The following is a 24,531-nucleotide window of genomic DNA, read 5'->3' as shown; positions in this document are numbered from 1 at the left end:
TATTTTCACCAAAACATACTGCTTAATGCCATTCTTCACCACTTTTACAAAGACGCTAATAGCAAGCAATTTACACAACTTATGTGCCCAAAATAGTCTTATTAGGGCTATTAGTACACATCTATATTGATTCCCTATTTAGTGCATCTTTTTCTGGGGTATAGACTGATTTCCCCAATTCTTTCAGTACTATTCGCCTGTTCCGCATTCGCCTATTTCCATTTTCGCCTGTTTTGCAATTGAATTTAGCGTAAAGCGGGGACGCGCATGGAATAAATTTGCCTCTGAAACAGGCGAATGAGGCGAGAAGTCGGACAGTCAAAAGCTTTCTGACTTTTCGCCTCTAATTGAATACTGCTCAATGTCTTACTACAGAGATGAGGGAGGGGGAAGTGTTACTACACAGGTGAGGGAGGGGAATGTGTTACTACACAGGTGAGGTAAGGTAATGTCTTACCATAGCAGTGATGCATAAATGTATGGAAATGGAAACAGTAAATTTAAAAGGTCTAACCGGGCAAAACCGGGTACATCAGCTAGTATATCTTCTACTGAATTTGTATATTAGTTGTGATCATAAATTCCCATTAACATAAGAATCAGAATTTTAAAATGTATAAAGGTACTTTATTATTTAAGAAAAAAAAACTTTAGTCAATGCAATAGCAACAATAAAGGAAAACAATGGACTACTGCGCAGACCAAAATTTCCATTGCTACATGTAATTGCCACTTTGATGTCTGTCGTGGACTTGCTGCCAAGGGAACAGTAACTTTTAGTGGCACATCCCCGAATTGCCACGGATTGTTTTGGTGGAGCTGTGAAAAACAATCATAAATATCAGTTAAGAATAGTCATTTATTTAAGCAGAAAGACAATAAAGGAGCATAGAGTAACAGCATATAAAAGGACATTTTCTAAGATTTAACTTTCCCTTTTGAGGGCAGTAAAGTTTCCAGTCAGCATGATACCCTGTACACAGTGTACATGATTGATTACGGATCGCTATTGCGATCGAAGCTGCGATTACTAACTCAGGCCAGCTGAGAAAATATTCTAATAACTGCAAAATCGCGAAGCCAGCATAGAGAAGCCCACTACTGCTATCTCTATATCTGTAAGACCTCGCAGACCTGCATATACATCGGTACCATCGAATAACATCGGCCCATCATGCAGAATTACAACAACCCTGACCTGTCTCAGAAATTGCTAAGCTCGTCGCACGCAGTGAGTACACAGGCTGCATACGCTGTTGCCATGGCTAATTTATGCGCTCCCCTACAACGACTTTCAAACTAACTGGCACGCCTGCATTTCTCCGTCACCACCCCAAACACTGACATCCAGTTGCTCAATCTGCGATGGCTTTCTATCTGTGTGCGTGATCGCAGAACTATCGCAATGCTAACTCATGCATGTACACTGCGATGCATATGCATGCACAGTACGCACTATCGGCCGATCTGCGTATGCTGTTGCATGTTGCAATCAGTTATGAATCAGGCCCAGTTTCCATAATTTTGTACATGCATGAAAAGAAACAGCTATAACCTATATACCTGCAAGCTTACTACTAAATAATATTACATGATAATGGGGTGGGACATGGATGAATTGGCAATAAAAATGCCTAGAGCACCATCTGCTGGACATTATCTTAATGGTACTGTATGTAGTCATTATGTCGACATTTAGAATGTCGACAGCACATGTCAGTGTTAAATTTAGGTTTTTCAAATACCGTATAAACACTATGATGATATGACTGTCGACTTGCCCAATCATCAGACCATGTTGGCATTCTGCTGTTGACATTAAGGGATATATTTACTAACGATCGATTATAAACGATTTAATTCAACTTAATAGAGATGAAAATTGATCACAATTGATCAGCATCGATGTTGTGTTTCTGGGGCTCAATCACACATTTACTAATACTTTAAATAACCAAATCAAAAAGGGTCTGTTAGTAAATGTGCGATTGAGCCCCACAAACACAACATGAATGACCAATGTTTTATCAGAGTACGGGAACTACTGGTATAGAAGCAAAATGGGAGTGGGGAGCAGATTCTGGATAGTGAGGATGAGTGGTAGGCTACAGTGAAAAGTTCAGTTTTTAGGGCACATTTAAACTTTGGAAGCGGGCTGTACAGAGCGATGGCAGGCCAGGGTGAAGAAAAAGGTGTGGCTAAATCCTGGGGGTATGGCCACATCTGCTTAAACAACAATAGAATTCTTCCTTCTGCTGGGGCCCTTAGACAAGCCTTGGCCCGGGTAATTACTAATTAGTACCTCTCCCCCCTCTCGGCATCCCTGTTCTGGTACTCTTAATCTAGGAAAAAGTTGGCTTGGAGGTCATCTCAGAGAATGGGAGCATGGGGGAGAAGGTGAACAGGTGGTAGGAGAGAAAGTAGAGATGAGCAAAGCAGATCCAGTGAGTGAGAGAGCGTGTGATGAAGTTAGGAATGTAGGGTCAGGGAAGAATGAGGTTATTGTAGGTGAGTGAGAGGACTTTGAAATTAATTTGGTGAAGTATAGGGAGCCAATGAAGAGTTCAACAGAGGGTAGGGGAGCAGAGGTGGAGCTACTGGAGAAAAAGTAGCAGGCAGCACAGTTGAAGGTGGATTTAAGGGGATGTAGTCGGCATTCCGGTCTGCATACTGGCTCCAAAATCCCAACAGGTCGGGATCCCGGCAACAGTATCTCAATCACCAGCATCCCGAAGGTAAGTATCAGAGTGATAAGGGGAGGTTAGGGTTAAGTAGTGGGGTTAAAGTTAGGCATTAGGGGTAGGGTTAGGGATAGCATTAGGGTCAGGGTAGGTGGGGTTGAGGGTAGATTTAGGCACAGGGGAGGGGGTGTTAGGTTTAGGGTGCAGGAAGGGAGAGGTTAGGCTTAGGTACTAGGGGGGGTTAGGTTTAGGCACCGGGAAGGGAGGTTAGGGTTAGGAAAACACTTTCGTATGGGTGTCAGGATTTCATACCTAACCTGATTGAAGAGGGACCAGACAAAAGTGTTTCTAGACAAAGATGAGTTGGTTACAGTAATCAAGGTGTGCATACAGAGCAGAGCATTTACCATCCCACTGTCACACTGCTTTCTGAGCAGGAAGAAGTCCTATGCTAATGAGGCAGATACATCCACGGCCGCTTTTCCATCTGGCCGCGTATGACTGCTCACTGCATAATTGTATTGTAAGAATCTGCCTGTGTATAGTAAAAATCTATGGAAGCCTATTCCCACCCACTGTTCTTACATCCGCAGCCACCATAACTAGTATTGGGACCTACACCAGACCCACGTGGGTGCAAAAAATCTGTCTCAAAAAGAAGTCCTACCTCCGTCTGCACACTGCAAATGAGCATTGTGGTTGGCCAACATGCACATGACATTCCCTTTACATTCCCATGAGACGTATCAGTCCCATGTGGTTGCATGGTCATCTCCTATTTGCCACCCAGAAGTAGTGTCTTCCATCAATGGAATGATCACTCCAGATGCGCTATCGAATGCTATCCATGTGCTTAAGTCTATACTAGCACTTGAGCAGTCGCCAATGTTAAACAGCGTGAGAACTGTCAGCATTGTGGCTTGTGTCCATCTCATAATCAGCCCTCATATACAGATCAGGAATAAAACCATGAACAATAATCTCTGGTGATACTCCTAATGGTGATGCTGGATTATAAGTGACCCAGTTACATTGCAACAGATTCTACATTGGGTGTTGTATCTTCATTTATATAATGCTGTACAGGGCAGAAAACAAATACATGGTATTATAATTACCGTAAGTATTGGTACGTTGGAGAATACACATATTTTCATTTCCATTACATCTCATAGTTTCCCCAGTGTAACACCAGTCAGATGTAGCAGACAGACATGATTGGCAGGTCAGACCATTTGGCTGAGAGCTATCAGCGGGTACTATAAAATATGAAGATTCCCGACATAGACATAGGATTAAGACCACATATTGTATTACATTTAATATGATTAAATGGATCTAAAATATTGACATCCAACATAATCAACATTGTCCACATCCCTAATAGAGCTCATTGGAAATTAGATGCCACAGACGAGTTTCATGACCCTATAAATGTAAAAAGTAACAGGTCACAGAACTAGGAAAACTTCTAAGATCCTTCTTTATTTTACAGTAGGGGGCACTTTAAGCCTTTTAATACACAATCTTCAAAGTGAAAGGGGGAGGGTTATGGTTCGGCACAAGGGAGGGGGGATAGGCACTGGGGGATGGTTATGGCTAGGCACCGGGGGGAGGGTTATGGTTTGGCACAAGGTGGGATGGTTATGGTTAGGCACAAGGGGAGATGTTATGGATAAGCAAAGGGAAGATGGTTATGGTTAGGCACAATGGAGGAGGGTTATGGTTAGGCACAGATGGGAGGGTTATGGTTAGACACAAGGAGGGAGGGGTTATGGTTAGGCACAAGGAGGGAGGGGTTATGGTTAGGCACAAGGAGGTAGGGTTATAGTTCGATACAGGGGAAGTTATGGTTAGGCACAATGGGGGAAGGTTATGGTTAGGCACAATGGGGAGGGTTATGGTTCGGCATAGGGGGGAGGGTTATGGTTTGGCACAATAGGAGAGGGTTATGGTAAGGCTCAATGGGGGAGGGTTATGGTTAGGCACAGGCTGGAGGGTTATGGTTAGGCACAAGGAGTGAGGGATAGGCACTGGGGGATGGTAATGGTTAGCGGTTAGAAGTAGTCCTACTTGCTGTCAGAAGCCACATAGGTTCTGAAGAAAGTCTTCATCAGTTGACCGCTGGACCAAGAAGACACCACTGGAGCTTCTGGACCCACTGTATGTCACCACTAGGCCACCAGGGACATGTTGTAGACAATATAATTATGTAGACATTTCATCAGTGTCAACCTGATCAATGTTGACATTACGACCATATCGAAATTCTCATATCACCAAAATTGACCACAACCTGACCTCATGTCCAAGTGCTTTGCTTTCCCCAATAGTAATACACTGCATCAATGACCACTGTCACAAGTGACCTCACTAGTTTACAAATACGAGGCTATGATTTATACTGTGGTACTTTGTAATATATAAAGAAAAGTGCCCAAAAACTTCACATACCAGTTTTCAGTGGCAGGAATATGGAATTGAATGGAAACACTTACATTTAAGGGCCGGTGGAGTACAGTTATCAGTGTAACAACAGGAAGTGCCAATCTTTACATTGCTGGCGGGACCGCTGATAGATCCATTTGTATTACACTGGTCATTCAGCACACAAGCAACGGCATGTATTTCATGGACTGTGACCCCATCTGTACAAAGAGAATACATAACAATCCAAATAATACACATTTTAAACAAATATCTGCCCTACTTTATGATCATTCAAAGATCTTAATCCTAAAAATGACCAACCCACTGTTTTTCTAATTATACTACATTGGTGGGGTTCATTCACTTGGATCCGCATCACTGGCTCTATTTAGCAGGGCCCCAGCACTTACATATGAGACACCTACAAATCACTGTAGCTGCTGCTTGTCAGGGCTGGTATAAAGTTTTTCTGCACCCTAGGCAAAGTTTCAGCCTACTGTCCCCTCCCTTCTACTCACACACACCATACCCACTTACCAGCCCTCAGGTGAAAGAGTGGAGGTTGCATCTTAGAAGTTCCACAGCCACCGCCTGTATAAAGTACAACAAGCATGTCTCTCTGAGACATCCTTCATTTTGTGATAGGCAGACTCAGGGCCCCCCCACATCCCACTGCCATAGGCAGCTGCCTAATGGTAGAGCCGACCCGGCATACAGTACATTTACCTTCCATACTATGGATATGCTCTACCTTTCTTGTTATAGGTATAATTGCATTGGTGCTCTGTGCTGAAAATTACTGTACAGGGTGTGCAGCGAGGACCTGATATTATTAGAATGTGTCCGACATTAACATTAGCGGGGGCGTAGGGCGGTTTAGTCAGCATGCTAGGCCTTTTGTAAACACTAATCGTAGTGCCTACTATTTATTAAGAATATTTTACAGGAAATCCTCCAAAAATAGCTTTTGTACCCCCTAAATGTACGAAGCAGTAACTGCAGCAGGTATCAGAGGTGCTGTGGTCCCTCAATTTGCATTTGAAAAATCATCCCCCATAACTTCTATGGGGGCCACTAAATTATGCCTATACAGCTAACTCCATCTTTAGACGGTGTTCGCCCTTGCAGCTTATGGGTTACATTTATGCAAAGTTTTCGTAAGAGGGATCCAATGGATCTCTGATGATGAAAAAGAGAACAGTAACTGGGAAGTTACTGATGGGGCGTTACCATGCGGTGTGTATATCCAACGAATTAGTGAGCAGCTGTATAGGTTGGAGGATGGTCAGTCCCCACATGCAAAATAGATAAACAAAAGAAAAAACAGCGCTCTGAATAATAACTGTAAAAATAGATCACAATCAATACAGAATTTAATCTCAAGAAAACTTATATGCACAAAACAATAAAATGCATATGTACTGTGGGTGTGTAAATAAAACTATATCAACACAGTAATATAGAATAAAAACCACCCAGTCCACATAGGCAAATTATATATTTACAGTTATCATTTAGAGCGCTGTTTTTTTCTGTTGTTTATCCGAAGGATCTCTGGCCTGATTCGGAGGCGCTCGCAAAAAGCGAGCGCTCTCTCTGAATCAGGGCGGACGCTTTTCTTTTTATTGATGCGGCCCCTTGGCCGCTCGCATAGCTGTGGGTTACCACCCACAGCTTATGCGAGCGTCCATGATGATGGTCGCAATGGTCAAGACCATCGCGACCATCGGGCTTGCGACGAGACCCTTGTGGTAGGGTCTCATTGCCGCAAGCCCCAGTGGACTTCCTGCTCTATTAGAGCAGGAAGTCCACCTACTGACATCACTAGTAATGTCAGTAGGGCCGCCTACAAACGGCAGGTGTTCCAGCAGGAACGCCTCCGTTTGCTCAGCCACCCCCCTTACCCGCCTTCCAAACGGGGCAGCTGTCAATCAACATCGACAGCTGCCCCTTTAGGATGCGAGTGCCGGAGCGATTGCTTTGTGCGCTAGCTCCAGGGCTCGCGCGTGCGCACTGAGGAACAATCGACCCGCTTGCGAGCACATAGTGCTTGCGAGCGGGTCTGAATCAGGCCCTCTGTCCATTAACTGTCACTGGCATGGCCCAAATGAGGAAGTAAAGCGATCTTGATACTTTCATACTTTCAATTTCCACATTGCTCTCATCAGAGAGCACCACCCTCAAGTCTTTTGACTTTGGATCTGTATTTTTTTTTAAACAAAAAAAAAAATTGATTAAAAGTTTTTAAAAACAGCTAAAATTATGTCATCTTTGCAATCCATTTGGATTTAAAATCTGAACCCTGAAGCTGGAAGATCAGAAACGCGACTCTATGTATTTATCTGGATCTTCCCAGGTGATAATCACCGTGACTCAGATCTGTCCAAATTTATGATATTTGGGATTTCTGGAGATCTAAACCGCACATCTCTAGATGGTAGTACTGCGCATGCGTCCAAATCACACAGCAGATGCATCCCAATGGCGACCGCTGGGAGGCACAGAGCAAATTTGGATGCAAGAGCCGGGGATTTCAGTGGGTTGTCTGGGAGGTCACAGGGGGTTGGTTAGGAAGTCCTTGGCCTGTTGCGATCAGTGACTCCATCTAAAGACACAGTTGTACTGACACAGGTGGCCATGTTCAAACAGAGATTCTGCGCCTCCATGGGGCTGGTGTGATTGATGGTGCAACTTATTACATAAGGTGGTGATGGGTGTGGTATAAGAGATAGTAAAAAGGTCGACAGTGTCAAGATAGACACCAGATGTTAGACAGTCAATAGGTCGACAGGGACCAAAGGTCGACACACTAAAGGTTGCCATGTAAGAAGGTCGACAAGTACAAATGGGTGACAGGCTCAAAGGTTGATACACAAATGTGCGATACACAAATGGTCAACAGATTTTTAGCTTTTGTTTTCTAACCATAAACTTCATCCTAACCCTCCCTACTGGTGCCTAATCCTAACTGTCTCTGTAGGTGCCTGACCCCAACCGTTCCATAGGCAAACACATGGGGGTTTTCCATCTGCCTGGAAACCCCCCTCCCCAGCCCACATCATGACCACAATAGAAATAGTAATGTAATAGAATTTTACTAGTGCTGCATGTTCTTCCCAGTATTACAAATGAAATAATTAGCACCACCTGTGGATCTTTTAACATGTATCAGTCAGTAATAAATTACCTGTGCACCAATTAGGAGATCTGGAAAACATTCACTGTTAGGGATGTGCTGCTATAGAGCCCAATATGTACATATATGTCCAGGGCAGTGCTATGTTCCTCTGCTGCTCCCCCAGACTCCCGAACTTGCCGTAATACTCTGGAATGGTGCCCACATCTAAAATAAAAACATTCAGCTCAGGCAGGATGGCCCTACTGCCGCATTTAATGGCTTACTGTGATTGCTGGTCCTCTATATGCTGGAATCATGACACACAATATACTTTGTATGACGTATATTAAAGCTGCTTAAGTGCTAATTCTACCCTCTTCATGGACTGGCCACACTCACTCTAAAATCCAGCATTTGGAAACCCCCCTCTAGATATCCTGCGTTTGCCACTGCGTTCCTTCTAGTACCATAACCCTCCAGTAAGTGCCTAACCCTAAGTTTCCCTCCTGATGCCTAACCCTAATGGGGTAAGTACTTAACCCTAACCATCAGAGTAAGTTCCTAACCCTCTGATAAGTGCTTAACCCTAATGCTAACCCTAAACCTAACCTTAACCCTAAAAAAATAATAATAATTTGTCATCCATTTGTACCTGTCGACCTTCTTATATCGATCTTTAGTGTGTCAACCTTTTGTCCCTGTCAACCTATTGACAGTCTAACATCTGGGGCCAAATGTAATAGGGTGAGAGTTTAGAAAATGTGAGGGTTTAGCAGTAATCTCTCTCATCTTTTAAACTTGCTCAATGTAATAGAATCTTAGAACATGGAAACTCCTGTTTTTAGACTAAAAAAACTCTCACAATTTAAACTCTCATGCCTCCACCTCTGAATTAGGTCATAAAAATAAAAATAAAACCAAACAAAAATAGAACTTTTGTTTGCAGCCTAAAAAGTGAAAGCACAAATCATATTCAGCAGGTTCACTATGTTTTATTAATAGTGTTTGGAAAATACAATCTCTGTATAACATACATGCTATAGATGCTGTACGGATGCCGCCACAAGCATGATCCGCAGGACACAGCATGGTTGTCCCGGTACAGGAAAAATCAACTCCGCTGCACAGCTTACATGTGAGAGAGAAACCTGCAATTGGAAAATAAAGACACACCAAGAATGAATAGTGAATTTAGGATATTGTGTGTTAAACATAGATATTTTGGATGAAGGCATGTACTTATATAGGTTACAAATTACAGATTGGTCCAACTGATTGTATGAGATCTGATTGTATGAGATCTGATTGTATGCTATTGTGATTCATAATATTGCACCATTCCTTGGACTTGTTCTGTTTTGTATTCCAATAGGATAACTTTGGTGACCCTGCAGAAACCACCACACCGTGCGGTTATGAAATATCATTAATATAATGTTCTTATATTAAATCGTACCTTAAGTATATTTATAATGTTACATAACTGTATATTAAAGTTTAGTCTTATTTTAATCAGTATTTAATTTGGAGCGTATTATAGGTAAATACTGCATCCCTGTTGTAAACATAAATGTAAACTTATTGGTATAATATTTTAGAGCCTGCTTATGCGCAGTTAAGCAATGTAATGTGCTTAACCTGAAACTGAAACTCCCCCCTCTCCAATGATACTGTAAGACAAAGGAATTCCAGAATTGGCATAGTTTCGGCGGGGCCCTCTGGCTAATGAAGATCCGGTTGGCACACACAAAGAAGAGGGAACTGACTTATCCGACATCGAGTATATACAGATCCCTGCCTGTATCCAATGATCTTATTCCCTAAGGACTATTTGAATGTGAACTTATAAATTGTATTGCAGTGACCGTTGGAAGTCAGTGCACTCAGAATTGAAGCCTTGTATTGATGCCAATCGTGCTTGCGTATTGCAAGGGGTGGTACGGTATTTATTTCTGTTTGCAAATAAATCCTTTGGACTTTGGAACTCCAAGTGAGCTGAGCAGACTTCACAATTACCTTTGATATGTGTAAGCAAACATTCTATTTCTTACTGGATCTTTGATAACATGGTTAGTGGTACAGTTGCAATGAAGTATTAGCAATGAAAAGCATAGGGTAGTCTCACATGTCATTGTTTCGAACATTAAACTTCCTTTGATGGTGATTAAACTGCTTGGAATTCATTGTGGAATTTTTTATTGTCATTAGAGATGTGCACCGACCTCCGTGTTTTGGTTTTAGTTTTGGATCTATATATCTTTGTGTTTTGGCTAAAATTAAATAATTTGGGCTTGTTTTTGTTCCTACAGTATTATTAACCTCAATAACATTTATTTCCAGTCAATTTTGACCACCTCACAGCTCACAATATTAATTTTTTCATCTAGTTTAGGGCCAAAAGGTTGCATCCAGCAAGCTGGCTGACTAAACTAAGCAACAGCAGTGGGCGGCACTAACATGTGGCAATTCAGCTTCCAACATGGATACAGTGTGTTATACAGTGTGGGTTGGATACACCAATAGTGCATTTACTGTGTCAGCAGTGTCGGCAGTGTGGGGTGCTGACAGTGTCCTCAATACGTGGGGCAACAGTGCGGGAGTGCTGGCGGTGTCCTCAGTGCGAGAGTGCCTGTGGTGTCCTCAATGCAGAAGTGCCGGCAGTGTGTGGGAGTGGCGGCAATGGCTGCAGTGTGGGGTTGCTGACAGCGTCCTCATTACATGGGGCAACAGTGCGGGGGTGCTAGCGGTGTCCTCAGTGCAGAGTGCTGACAATGTCAGCAGTGCAGGGGTGCCGCTGGTGTCCTCAGTATGTGGGGAGTGCAGGGGTGCCTGCAGTGTCAGCAAAGTGGGGGCGCTGGCAGTGTCCGCAATGTGAGAATGCCAGTGGTGTCCTCAATGCAGAAGTGCCGGCAGTGTTGGCAGTGTGGCGGTGAATGGCAGAGTGGGGGTCATGGCAGTGTCCTGAGTGCATAGTATTCATAGTACTTGAGAGACTTGTCTACACTCGCCTCATACACTTTCTTAACTCACACAACCTATTGGACCCACTTCAGTCTGGCTTCCGTTCCCAACACTCCACAGAGACAGCACTGACTAAGGTAGTAAATGATCTGGTCACTGCCAAGGCTAAAGGCCATTACTCACTCCTAATTCTTCTAGATCTCTCTGCTGCTTTTGACACTGTTGACCACTCTCTTCTCATACAAACACTACAATCCCTGGGTTTTAAGAACACTGCTCTTTCTTGGTTCTCTTCCTACCTATCTGATCGTTCTTTCACTGTTCGTTTTTCTGATTCCGCCTCCTCTTCGCTACCTCTATCAGTTGGAGTACCTCAAGGCTCTGTGTTAGGGCCTCTGTTATTCGCAATCTATACCTCCACTCTTGGCAAACTAATCAGCTCTTTTGGATTTCAGTACCATCTGTATGCGGATGATACTCAAATCTATCTATCTTCCCCAGATTTATCACCAACTGTACTAGTCCGTGTCACTGAATGTCTTTCTGCAATTTCATCTTGGATGTCATCTCGCCACCTGAAACTTAATATTTCTAAAACAGAATTAATTATATTTCCACCAGCCAACAACAGTTACCAACATGATCTCTCTATCACAGTTGATAAGTCGACAATCCACCCTGCCCCACAAGCTCGCTGCCTTGGTGTCATCCTTGACTCTGAACTGTCCTTTGTTCCCCACATTCAATCTGTCTCTAAATCATGTTACATACATCTAAAAAACATATTCAAAATTCGACCATATCTCACACAAGACACTGCAAAAACTCTAATCCATGCACTTATTATTTCCCGCCTTGACTATTGCAATAGTCTCCTTACTGGTCTTCCCAAAAACAGGCTATCGCCATTACAATCAATTATGAATGCAGCTGCAAGGCTTATCTTCCTTGCCAAACGTTCATCGTCTGCAGCCCCGCTCTGTCAGTCCCTCCATTGGTTGCCGGTTTTCTACCGTATTCAATACAAAATACTCTTACTTACACATAAGGCTATTAACCAAACCACACCAACATACATCTCTTCACTCATCTCAAAATATCGCCCTACCCGACCTCTCCGCTCAGCACAAGATCTGCGTCTCTCATCCCCATGCATTACTTGCTCCCACTCACGGTTACAGGACTTTCTTAGGGCTGCACCCACTCTATGGAATGCCTTACCATGCAAAATACGACTTTCCTCTAGTCTCCAATCCTTCAAGCGATCCCTGAAAACTCACCTCTTCAGGCAAGCTTATCAGATCCCAGAACCGCCCTCACAACCTTCATAGTTACCATATCTAATTACATCCCCTTTTACAGTCCACACATAACCTCACACATTGTCTTTCTCTCACATCCTCATGACATTTGGCCGACATTCCTGTGTGACTGGATCATGCAGCCAACCAAGAAACTGTGCATTGTGGCTGGACCAAGATGCAATATATAGCACCTATCCTTGTGTATCAATGCCTATTTCCCTATAGATTGTAAGCTTGCGAGCAGGGCCTTCCTACCTATATATCTGTCTGTTATTACCCAGTTTTGTTCTATCAATGTTGACAATTGTAAAGCGCAACGGAATATGCTGCGCTATATAAGAAACTGTAAATAAATAAATAAATAATAGTATCAGCAGAGTGGTGGTGCCAGTAGTGTACTCAGTGCAAGAGTGCTGACAGTGTCGGCCGTGCGGGGATGCCCTCGGTGTGGGAGTAGCTGCAGTGTGGGGTCACTGATGGCATTCTTAATACGTGGGGCAGTAGTATGGGGGTCCTGGCAGTGTCCTTAGTGCAGGGTGCCGGTGGTGTCGGCAAAGTGGGGGTGCCAGTGGTGTCCTCAGTGCACGTATGCTAACAGTGTTGGCAGTGCAGGGGTGCTGGTGGTGTCCTCAGTGTGGGAGTGCTGGCAGTGTTGGCAGTGTGAGGTCGCTGACGGTGTCCTCAGCATGTAGAGCAGTAGTGCAGGGGTGCCGGCAGTGAGCTCAGTGCAGGGTGTCGGCAGAGCAAGGGTGCCACTGGTGTCCTTAGTGTGGGGGTCCTGATGGTGTCGGCAGTGCATGGGTGCCAGTGGTGTACTCAATGCAGGGTGGCAGCAGAGTCAGCATTGGGGGTGTAGGCAGCAGGAGATTCCACCAGTGAGTGTCGGCAGCAGGGGCGCCGGCAGTGTTGGCAGCAGGGGGAGCCGTGGTGTCAGGCAAGGGGGATGGGCAGCATCTTCCTACTTTCCTGTGCCCATATTCAATGGGCTTAATGCTGATTGGCTGAGAGCCGTGACAGACGGCTCTCTCAGCCAATAAGCGCTAAGACCATTGAATTTAATGGGACTTTCTAAAATGGCCGCTCGAGGCAAAACCTCGAGATCCAACAGCAGGACCGAGAGGTTTTGCCTCAGTTAGGGATTTGGGGCAGACAGGGAGATCCGAGCTGTTTCTCGGATCCCCCCGGATCCACAAAATTTGGGTGGGTCCGGTCCCCAGAGAACCAAAACCCGCCCATCTCTAATTGTTATAGGATTCACAGAGCATCATTCATAGTATTAAGTTGTTAAGATTATCTTTAGTGATAAGTATCTGTGAATAGCCTGATATTTCTTGCCTGATTTATGGGTAACGCATGTGGGAGATGGTGTAGCAGGTTGATGTTATCACACTAAAGGGTACAGTATCAGGCCTTAGGAAAAGAGACAAAGTGGAGAGATTTAAAGTACCAACCAATCAGCTCCTGTCATGTTACAGGCTGTGCTAGAAAAATGCCAGTTAGAAGTTGATAGGTTGGTATTTTATCTCTCTCCACTTTCTATCTCTCCAAGGTTTGATGCAATTCCCCTAAGGGATAAATGTAACAGCCTGCAAGATGAAAGCATCAGCCTGATTCCGCCGAGTCTGCCTGTTTTTTTTATTTTAAGTGGCAAGAATTTAGAAAGGCAAAAACCAACCTTTAAGTAAAACATTTAGACACACTGGAATCACGTCGGCTATTACATTCCTCTGTATTTGCACCTTCCTGCCATCTTTTCAGATTTGTGTTGTTCAGTGCTAGGTGGTAAGTTTGACAAGATGAAGCAGACAACACTATCGGATCCATTTTGTTAATGGGACTTTACTTATTATGTGCAATCTTTGTATAAGTGCAATGTTAGCTTGCGCCAGAGGAAACACAGATAGCAATCTCCCTGTCTCAAGCTTATTGCACTGCACGGAGCTGCAGGCACAGGGGCTGCTGACTGTGTGTGCTCTGTAGGAGGAAGTTTCCAGCATCAAGTTTGCTGAAAACCGGTGAATTTTGCAGATACTATCTTCTCTGTGGTTTCCGATTACTAAAAATGCTTTTTATGTAGTGTGCCTATGTACTAATATCACAATGCAGGAAATTTCACAGCAGTCTCTGGCAGAGTGCTAATTAGCATGACATATTGCAGTAAAAACCCAATGGAATGGTTCAGGCACTATAAAAAAAGTAATGTGCAAAAATGTATACAGTATATATATATATATATATATATATATATATATATATATAATGTATAAAGTCTGAATGTACCGTCAATTTACACATGTCACATGCCAACCATGGGCCAGTGTTAATTAGAGATGAGCGGGTTCTGATTTACTTGGCGATCACGTGTTCTGGATAGCCAATAAAATAAATCCTAACTAATCCGAACTTGCGGTATTGTGGCGAAAAGAACCAAGTAAATCCGAACCCGTTCACCTCTAGTGTTAATAAATATATTATTGACTTATCAGACAAAGAGCGCTTAATTCTAAAATGTCACAATTTATTACACAATGACATAGTATAAAAAAGGCATACAAATAAATGAATAAAGAAAAAAGGTATAGACACACATATATAAAAACCAACTGGTATACAATTGCAATATTGGCTCATATAAGAAAATAAGGGATTCGCCCCGGGAGTAGGTAGATTTCTGAAAGCTGTGTGGAAGTAATGGGAAATGTATAAAATATAAACAAAACCTTGGCAAAGAAGAAAATCAAGCACTTTATAGTTTTAAAAATGATGATACTATAATAATTAAAAATGCTGATAAAGGAGGAAGGACAGTAATACAGAATTAGGAAGACTGCCTCCTAGAAGAACATAGATAACTCTCTAATGACAAATTCTATGAACATTTACCAATGAACCCTACTCAGCAATATCTATTTGAACTTAAAGAACTGCTGAATGTAGCAATCCAATTAAAACAAAAGTGATAACAAGTGCGCAATGAAATCAAGGATGCAGCAAAGGGTGAAAATACAAATGAGTAGACACCCACTACTCCAGAGGACAAGACAAGCTTTATTCATTTACTATCAAAATTGCGAATTCTGTATGGTTATATGATCCTATACCGAGAGGATTCGATTCATGGTGATTAATTTTCTTTTCCTGTCACTTATGTACACTTGTGATTGGGGGAGCGCTAGGAGGTGATTTACACTTATTTTATTGTGAATGTAGCAATCCACAGAGAAGCAATATCTAGGAAAGAATATTACTATTTAATATGTACCCAAATGTTCCAACATAGTACCATACCCCTAAGATTCATAAATCGCTAATGGCACCACTTGGACCCCCCATTATATTGGGCATTGGGTCTATGACACAAAAAGGATGGAGCAGAAAAAACACCCGGCGCTTGTAATAAAAACAATAAACCTCAGTGATGGCTGCAAGCAATATAGGTTTAGTTAGAACCTCAGAGACCACAGTCACTTGAAACAACAGGAACAAAAGTATGGTGCGCCATACACTGAGAATGCAATAAAGATTGAAAATCTATAAAAAGGTTTCCTGTTAATCAACAGGAGGCTTAATGTAATGTAAATAATTTAATGCAATACATCAATGTACACAATAAAAATAATAAAAATGAAGACAAAACATATAATTATGCAAAAAATTAATAGATAAATATAAAATCACAAGCACCATAAATCAGGTGTAATAGGATTGGGGAAAGCATGAATGAAATGATTGATGATTGTAACAATGCAGGGCCAAGGTTCCACACCTTAAGCTGTTAAATAATGTTGCTGATAATGCAACTATGTTGCTATGGCAGTAATCATAATCCCACGGACAAGTGAAAGAAGCAGTGAACTCCACTATTTGATCAATGTTACACTACTGGCGTCCCAGTGTGAAACAAATAGTCATACTTGAATGAATAAAATGGGTGGGAGGATAATAAGTTGACACAACCTTATAGACGGTTTCCGTGTGAGTGTCCGTTCTGGATCATGCAGCCGCAGCTGGAGAATTGCTGGCTCCCATGTAAAGGAGTGCAGGACTGTTTGCGGCTGTCGTGTGAATATGGCAACAGATTCCAGAGTACAATGATCAATGGATAGTCCGCCCAGAAGATAGCAGCTCACAGCGTGCAGGTAAGTGGATGCCTCATTTGCCTGGATAGATGACGTCAACGCGTTTCATCCCGTAATCCACTGGGACTTTCTCAAGAAAGCCACTGGGACAAAACGTGTTGACATCATCTATCCATCTTCACCAGTGAAGTTAAATCACTGTACACATATATCCCACACCATAGTGGTATAGAAGCAGCAAGATTCTATTTACAGCAAGACCCTAATATAGGAGAGAAGATATGTGACTTCATTTTGGATTCTATGGGTTTCATTTTGTCACATAAAATTGTAAATCAAACAAAAAGTAATTATTTGCAAACACATGGGACAGCCATGGGCACCAAGTTTGCCACGAGTTTAATGAACCTATATATGGGACGTTTGGGAATTATATTAATAATTTCATTAGACACCTTAATATAAACTCATCTGGTTTAAAATTCTAAAGCACAGTCAATAGTTCTAAAATGAATTTCCTGGATATTGCTCTGTCAGTGGAGGAAGAGCACATTAAGACAAGTACCTATCAAAAAGAGGTAGATACTAATGGTTTTTTGAATTTGTATAGTTCCCACCACCCTTGATGAACTGACAATGGCCTTTATGAACAAGGGGTACCCTATGGACCCACTAAACAGGGGTAGAGAAGAACCTGTAATTGTCAGAGAGAGATTCTTCTTATGACTAATATCAGGATTGAAACAGAAAGGGATATAGATAGTCCTATCTTTCACTTTGTGACAGAGTATAATATTTGTAGTGATAAGATTCAGAAAATAATATGCAATAATTTATCTCTACTGAAATTAGATAGTATCCTATCACCATATCTAGAACCACAAGCCAATATTGTATTTAGGAAAACAACAAATCTCAAGAACAAATTAGCTCCTAATTTCTTTCAAAACAAGAAGAAAAACCTAAATAGGGAAGTAAGATTGACATTGAGTCATTCGAATGGAACATTGTTACCCACACGTCTAACGTCTAAAAGGTTGTTATAAGTGTGTGAAAAACAAATTACTTGCAATTGCATTAGTCATAGGAAACAGTCTTTCTCTTCTCACTCTGTGAGCCAAGAGTACAACATTGAACACTGTATTAACTGTCTGTCGAATTATGTTTTCTATGTGATAACATGCACGTGTGGCATACAGTACATGGGCCGGACCACACAAAGTTTAAATACTCGGTTTTTGGAGCATAGGAGGAATGTCAAAAAAGGTATAATGACACATAGCCTCTCTAGGTTCTGAAGATCACCGGTATTGAACACATCCCCATTATATGCAGAGGAGGAGATAGATATGGAACACACTGCAAACGTAAAGCCTACTGGATGTTTGCCCTGGGGACACTCTTTCCCCAAGGGTTAAATGAAAGTATAGAATTAAATGGTTTCTGAAGTCAAGTAAACTGCTTTCCCTTTCCTTCTCCTCCCCGCTCCCCTCTCCCTCCCTCTGTTTTCAGGATTTTCGATGTTGAGACATCTAGGACCATACAAGAGATATTTCCCTGTTGAGTATAGATATAGAAGGGTGGTTCATTACTTTATCACTTCTATATTATGTAAACAATTGTATTAGATTGTATCTATATGAAGTAACCTAGGTGTCTCAATATTATCAAGTGATATTATACACATAACTAACCACTAATAGAATACCCTGGTCTATATGATTTAGATGAGACAATAAGTAACAATATTCCATCACTCAATGGTATTACCAATGAGAGGTGGAATTCATCTCTATATAGACACTACATTTTTAGATCCCTTGTGTGCTCCTGGTTCAGGATGCTGCTGTTGTATATTCTGCATATTATTATACACAAATGGAATGACTAATTTTCTGTCCAAATCGAGAGTCAAACATTGATATATGTGTGCAACACATATATGGCTATACACAATAGCAGCATTCTCCCTGCTATAAGAATATACTATTGAATTAGCACTATTTCATTTTTTAGATATAAACAAAAATATATATAAGAATCAGCAACACTAATTAGGTTATATTTTGAAAAATACATTTTGAGATGGTTGGGAATTGAACCCTGGTTGTCTCAGTGCTAAACGCATACCTTGCCTCTGACCTAGTCTCTAAATGCACTTACTTAATGAAGAATTGTAATCTATCTAATTCATGTCTAATGTTCTCTCTACTATTAACAAGATCACTCCTATGTTTAATAAATTGATATGCTTTAATGAATAGTGAAACTTAAAATAAATGTAAACACATAATGATGTTTTGGTAGATTTGTAAATGTGTATAAATTGTTTATAAATCTACTATATTTAATAGAAATGTTGATTTTATTAATGAAGGTTTGTGAAAGATTGCAGCATGGAGACACACCCATACAGGTGATCCTGATGTGATTTAATCACTATTGGATTCCCATTGGGTGATCCAAGCTTAAAAGCATATACAGTATCATAAGGAGACCTACCCTCTGATGAAAACGCCACTACCCTTAGCGGAGAAACGCGTAAGGTTCGCCCTTAAATTGCAACAACTTGGTTTCTTGCTCCAGCCACGAACAGCGTTCCATAATTGCAGATCACACACACAAGGTATTTACAGTGCGATGAGCAGCAAAAAAAAGCCTGTCAGTCGTGTTCATGGAGTCCCGCCCACAGACAGAGAGATACACCCTCCACACTAGCCAGCTGGCGGTAAGCTACCAACATCTTGTCACAGTGGGGAGAGCTGATTGCAGCTTGAGTATGCTTACATATGGACTCTGATACTATTAGTGACTAAAGCTGAATATATTATGTTATGACCTATCTAAATGCTCCGGGCAATGCTGTAATCACCTGCAATTGTGGTTCCACCCCATGTGACGTCACATGGAGGGGGAGTTGCCTGCACCGGCCCACGAATAATGTTATATATATCAAAATGGCCCTTGGCAGAAAAGAGGTTCCCCACCCCTGGTGTAGGGGTAAAGAGACTGTCTAGCATGGGTCATTCTATAGAGGGCCTAGTGTTTGAATCTTTTAATGGTGTGTACATACATATGTATAAATATAAAAACATAATTTAATAGTATTTGCATTATTTTTGTTTATATTATTTTTGTGATGTTTCTGATATTGATGTACTTTTTGGAGTATAGGAGAGAGATATTTATATATTTTTTTTAAATTACATTTAGAAACAGTTTTATTTTTATGTGAAAGAGCACTTTATCACAGGTATCCCAGATAATTATTACTACAATTGAGTATCCAATGGAGGTCAAATAACAATTAAATCAATGGGTATTTAAAGTCTGTGCGACTGGCTCAGAATTACTCTTCAAAAAAGCTCCCAGCTTCTAGGAGTGAAACTAGTTAGGGATTGTGGAGCCCGTTCATGAGAGACTGCATATTTCATCTTAACCATCATTTTGGTATCCCCGGAGGACATTTCTGCACACCGCTGCATTATTGGAATTCCGGAGTTAAGGTGTACCTTACATAAGAGCGGGGGTCTGAAGTACACACAGCGGACGGCTGGGCATTTATTCGGCAGGCACTTCATGGCTTAAAAAGGTACGGGCAGTCTGTGGCCGCAACTGTCGAGCCACATATTACTTGTGGAGGAACAATTATTATTAGTGGTTCATATCCGATATGGTCGGGGACTATAACATCCAAGTGGTTCATTAAAAACTTGATTTTGACAGTCAGAGACAATTATCAGGTTTTGATTGAACGTTCATATTCTGATACACCTGTCACAACTAATTTAATAGTGCAGAACGTATACCTGCTTATATCAAGAGCTCATGTCTGCAAGAATTTTTGGACTTACAACACTCCTATTAATATCATCATAAAGGTTTTTTTCCAGCAAGATTAACATTTGGCCCTAAAAAGTAATTGTCTGATTTTTTACGTGATTTTTTTTTCAGATCATTTTTATGGAATTGGGACATTCATTTTAGATTTATGAACTGTAATTGACCTTTATTATTTTTAATACATGTTTTATGATATACAGGTTGAGTCTCCCATATCCAAATATTCCGAAATACGGAATATTTTTAGCATGACTGAGACAATGAAACCTCAGATTTTTGATGGTTCAATGTACACAAACTTTGTCTAAGGCACAAATTATTAAATATATTGCACAAAATTACCTTCAGGCTGTGTGTATAATGTGTATATGAAACATAAATGAATTTCATGTATGTACACAAACTTTGCTTGAGCCACAAAAATATTGAAAATATTGTATAAAATTACCTGCAGGCTGTGTGTATAAGGTGTATATAACACATAAATGCATTCTGTGTGTATATTTGGGTCCCATTCCCAAGATATTTCATTATAATATGCAATTACTCCAAAATATGGAATATTCCATTATCCAAAATACCCCTGGTCCCAAGCATTTTGGATATGGGAGACTCAACCTGTATATATATATATATATATATATATTTGCGATTTGTGGTTTGGCACTAGCAGATAGTGACTGAAAGAAATAGGGTGCCTTCTTGGAATAATTATATAATCCAGGTATCTCTATTAGGAGCCAGTTCAGCCCCACGTAGAAAGATTCAAGCAGCACTCCAAAGGTATAGAAAGCGATGTGTATTAAACGTTCATATTGTACACAAAAGTAGTCTATCTTGCTTCAGGTGCACCACCCTCTTATAGCTGTATAATTATTATTTAATTCACTATCAATTCATGTATCTGGACAGGTGTTAAATGGTATTCCACCGTTACAAGGGAGATGGTCCTTCCCTTTGATGTTCTTATTAATATCAGTACACAAGTTGTGTCATACAGTATATTGCACCATATAGAGAGTACCATTCCACTGTTTAGGAGAATAATAATAAACAATTCTCCTACCTGAAGCAAGATAGATCCTATTTAAATATAGCACAACAGAATCTGTTGTATATTGACTCTAACACTTATGCCATACATCACCCCTACATGTGGTTAATATTTATATGGTGATACTATTCCCACTCATATTAGTTTATATATGATTACATGCTAACCAGTATTAGATACTAACATCAGGACATCTGGTGGATTTGGAGCATACGCATTTTTTAAACACGTTTATTTACATTACACACACAATTCCCTTTTTTAAATATTTCGCTTTTTAGTCTTCCTATATTATGCATATATAATAAAAGTTATGTTTTATGTACTATTTTTTTGCCTAGTGCACCACAGTGAATATTTATTTTCTTTTTCTATCAGTATTCAACTGCTTTAAGCCTACAGAGGCTCCAGTAGCAGGAGAGAGCTCTTCCAATCTTTCTCCCACAGCCCCCAGAGAAGTCTTTCACAAACATGAAAGACTTCCATAAAATGTCGGAATATAACATGCAGGGATAGTGGTTACTGCAACCGCTGTCCCTGAGAGTTTCCCCTAGTACATAGCGGGGAGATTCTCATTAAAAATGAAAATATCTGCTGCGAAACTGATCCTTAATAATTGAGCCAGTTCTGCAATTATTAGTACATAAGCCACCCTCAGTGGTAATATAGTGTTCTTAAACCAAAATGTAATGATAACTGGGCTTATCTCAAAACCATGTGATTATGAAGACATTCACTTCTCAAACTGTGTCCAAACTCCAAACCATGTGGAAACCAGAAATATCACCATGGTATTATACAGTATTGCAGATATCACTGAAAAATTTAACCAGTGCCATACCGGAATGTAGTTATGACACAACAATCCCAGCAGGGGATTTAACATGATGCCTATGTTAATCCCAATGCCAGGACCCTGGACCCTGACAGGACGCTGGACCGGTCGTCCAGCGCCACAGGTAAGTAGCGATGTAGCCGGGGATGGAGGGTTAGGTTTAGGGACCCCCCGGGGTGACGTAGGGTTAAGTACCCCCCCAGAGAGGGTTAGGGTTAGGCTAGGGAAAGAAGGGGTTAGGTTTAGGCACTAGGGGGGGAAGGTTAGGTTAAGGGACCCCCCACGGGAGGGTTAGTTTTAGGGTGTGGGGAGGGGGGGTTGGGTTGGGTTTAGGCACTAACGAGGGGGGGCTAGGGTTAGGCACTAGGGGGGAGGTTAGGATTAGGCACCCCTAAAGCATGGTTAGGGGGGAAGAGTGGAATGTTAGATTACTTACCTCTACTGTCGGAATTTTCTCCAAGTCGGGCTAGCGCTTTCGGGATTTGAACCGGCGGCTACACAGCCACCGGCATTTCAATCCCATTCCTCCACACGGGATGGGGGTTTATTTATGAAGTGCTGGATTGTAAAACCTGGTGCTTTTGATTGTGTTTATACCAACTATTTAATATGATAATGCTTTTACTGGCCAGACATGGTTAGTAAAAGCAATGCCCTTTAAAATATTGAGGATTAAAAAGCACGAGGTTTTATGACCTGACACTTAGTAAATAAGCCCCCAAGTTTATAAGTACCAGACATACTAGTAAGCAGATCTGATGTGAATATTACAGACAGAACTACACCTAGAGAACAGCAGCTGAATAAAGGCAGATTTATGAAACTCTGTAGAAATAATTCTGAACTTCACAATAGTATGAAGTGTCCCAGTTTGTTATATATAGATACAGCTGCAACAGACAGATACATTCACAGGTGTAATGGAGGGAGTAATATAATATCAATCCCTATTCTAATATGTAACATGATACAGAATGGGAGAAAATTTAACTTGTTATTTGCGTCTCATGATGTTTCAGACTATCAAGCCGCCCATATTTGGATACATTGTTACTGTATGAGTGAGATACAGGCGTGACTGCTATTAATGGATATACAGAAACATGCTTACAGTACAAGGACAGCATCCACTTACTTACAAGAAGCCAGACTGTATAATTACAGTACATTAGAAAACATGGTGTCTGGAGAAAATTGAAATAGACCTATCACTAAGAGCACATGGGAAGTACAAGTTCAATTATACCACAATTAGTATAATCCTGTAAAAAAAAAAATAAAAAAAAAATGACTGCTTTAGTGATTACACTGTATTTAAATATGATAAATTAGATCTAGAATTTAGAACACCGTGCTGGATTCCTTAACTTAAGTGGAGAATGATAAAGTACCAACCAAGCAACTCCTAACTGTCCTTTTTCAAACACAGCCTGTGACATGACAGTTAGGAGCTGATTGGTTGGTACTTTTTCTCCCTTCTATTTATCTCTCATCTGTCCCATTAATATTTTTGAAACATCTCATCATAACAATTCAATTAATAATGAGTAATACAAAATGAATGTCACAAAAGTGCTTTGTTTTGTTTTTCTTTCTGAAGGCAAACTTTGACTTCTTTTCTCACATATACACATTTAAATGAAGGGGTACAACGTACAATCAGTATACTGTAGCAGAAGAAATGCAGGTAGTAGGTTTATAAAGTGCGGGTCAGATTATCGCATCCCCAGAACAGTTCTGACAGTCTCTGACTTTAAAACTATATCAGTACATGTATTTAATATTTAACAAAGAACCAATATCTACAGGAACCCAGATGACAGAAAAGGTAATTGTAACACAGATCCTGTCCAGTAACATGTACGTACCAGTCGCCGTGAGAGCTGAGAGGACGCACAGAAATTCAAGGAGGGATCCCATTCTGTACTGCAACTGCTGGACTCTAGGAAACCTCTGCCAACTGCTGGGTAATTAGCTGCATCCTGTTATTATATAGACATAACCGAAGGCGGAGCCAAGATTACTTCCAAGTTCTGGGAACTAGATGTGATTACTGTACAAATGAATCAGACTCTTATTCATAAAGGTGCACACACACAACGATTTTTTGAATGATTATCGTTAACGATATCGTTTATTGTTAAATCATTGAAAAAATCGTTCACTTTCTGAGTTAAAACGATGAACGATTATCGTTCATGCGCGTTCACATTTGTAGTTTGTATT

The 24,531-nt window shown here is 41.0% G+C and overlaps 1 protein-coding gene across 1 annotated transcript; it reads right to left on the bottom strand.

The window, feature by feature from the left end:
- Positions 1–627: 627 nt before the first annotated feature.
- LOC148509108 (phospholipase A2 inhibitor NAI-like) lies at positions 628–24,255 on the bottom strand. Its single transcript, XM_088443657.1, has 5 exons — positions 24,174–24,255; positions 9,264–9,377; positions 5,180–5,329; positions 3,800–3,940; positions 628–819 (listed from the first exon to the last, which is right to left on the bottom strand). The coding sequence occupies exons 1-5, from the start codon at positions 24,223–24,225 to the stop codon at positions 635–637; spliced, it is 642 nt and encodes a 213-aa protein (XP_088299783.1). The 5' UTR covers positions 24,226–24,255; the 3' UTR covers positions 628–634.
- Between the last annotated feature and the right edge of the window lie 276 nt (positions 24,256–24,531).

The sequence above is a fragment of the Taudactylus pleione genome, unplaced genomic scaffold (assembly GCF_031769625.1).
Source record: "Taudactylus pleione unplaced genomic scaffold, aTauple2 ptg000332l, whole genome shotgun sequence".
In the NCBI taxonomy this organism is placed as follows: domain Eukaryota; kingdom Metazoa; phylum Chordata; class Amphibia; order Anura; family Myobatrachidae; genus Taudactylus; species Taudactylus pleione.
Note: the sequence above shows the minus strand (reverse complement) of the source record. Positions and strands in the feature narration are given on the sequence as shown.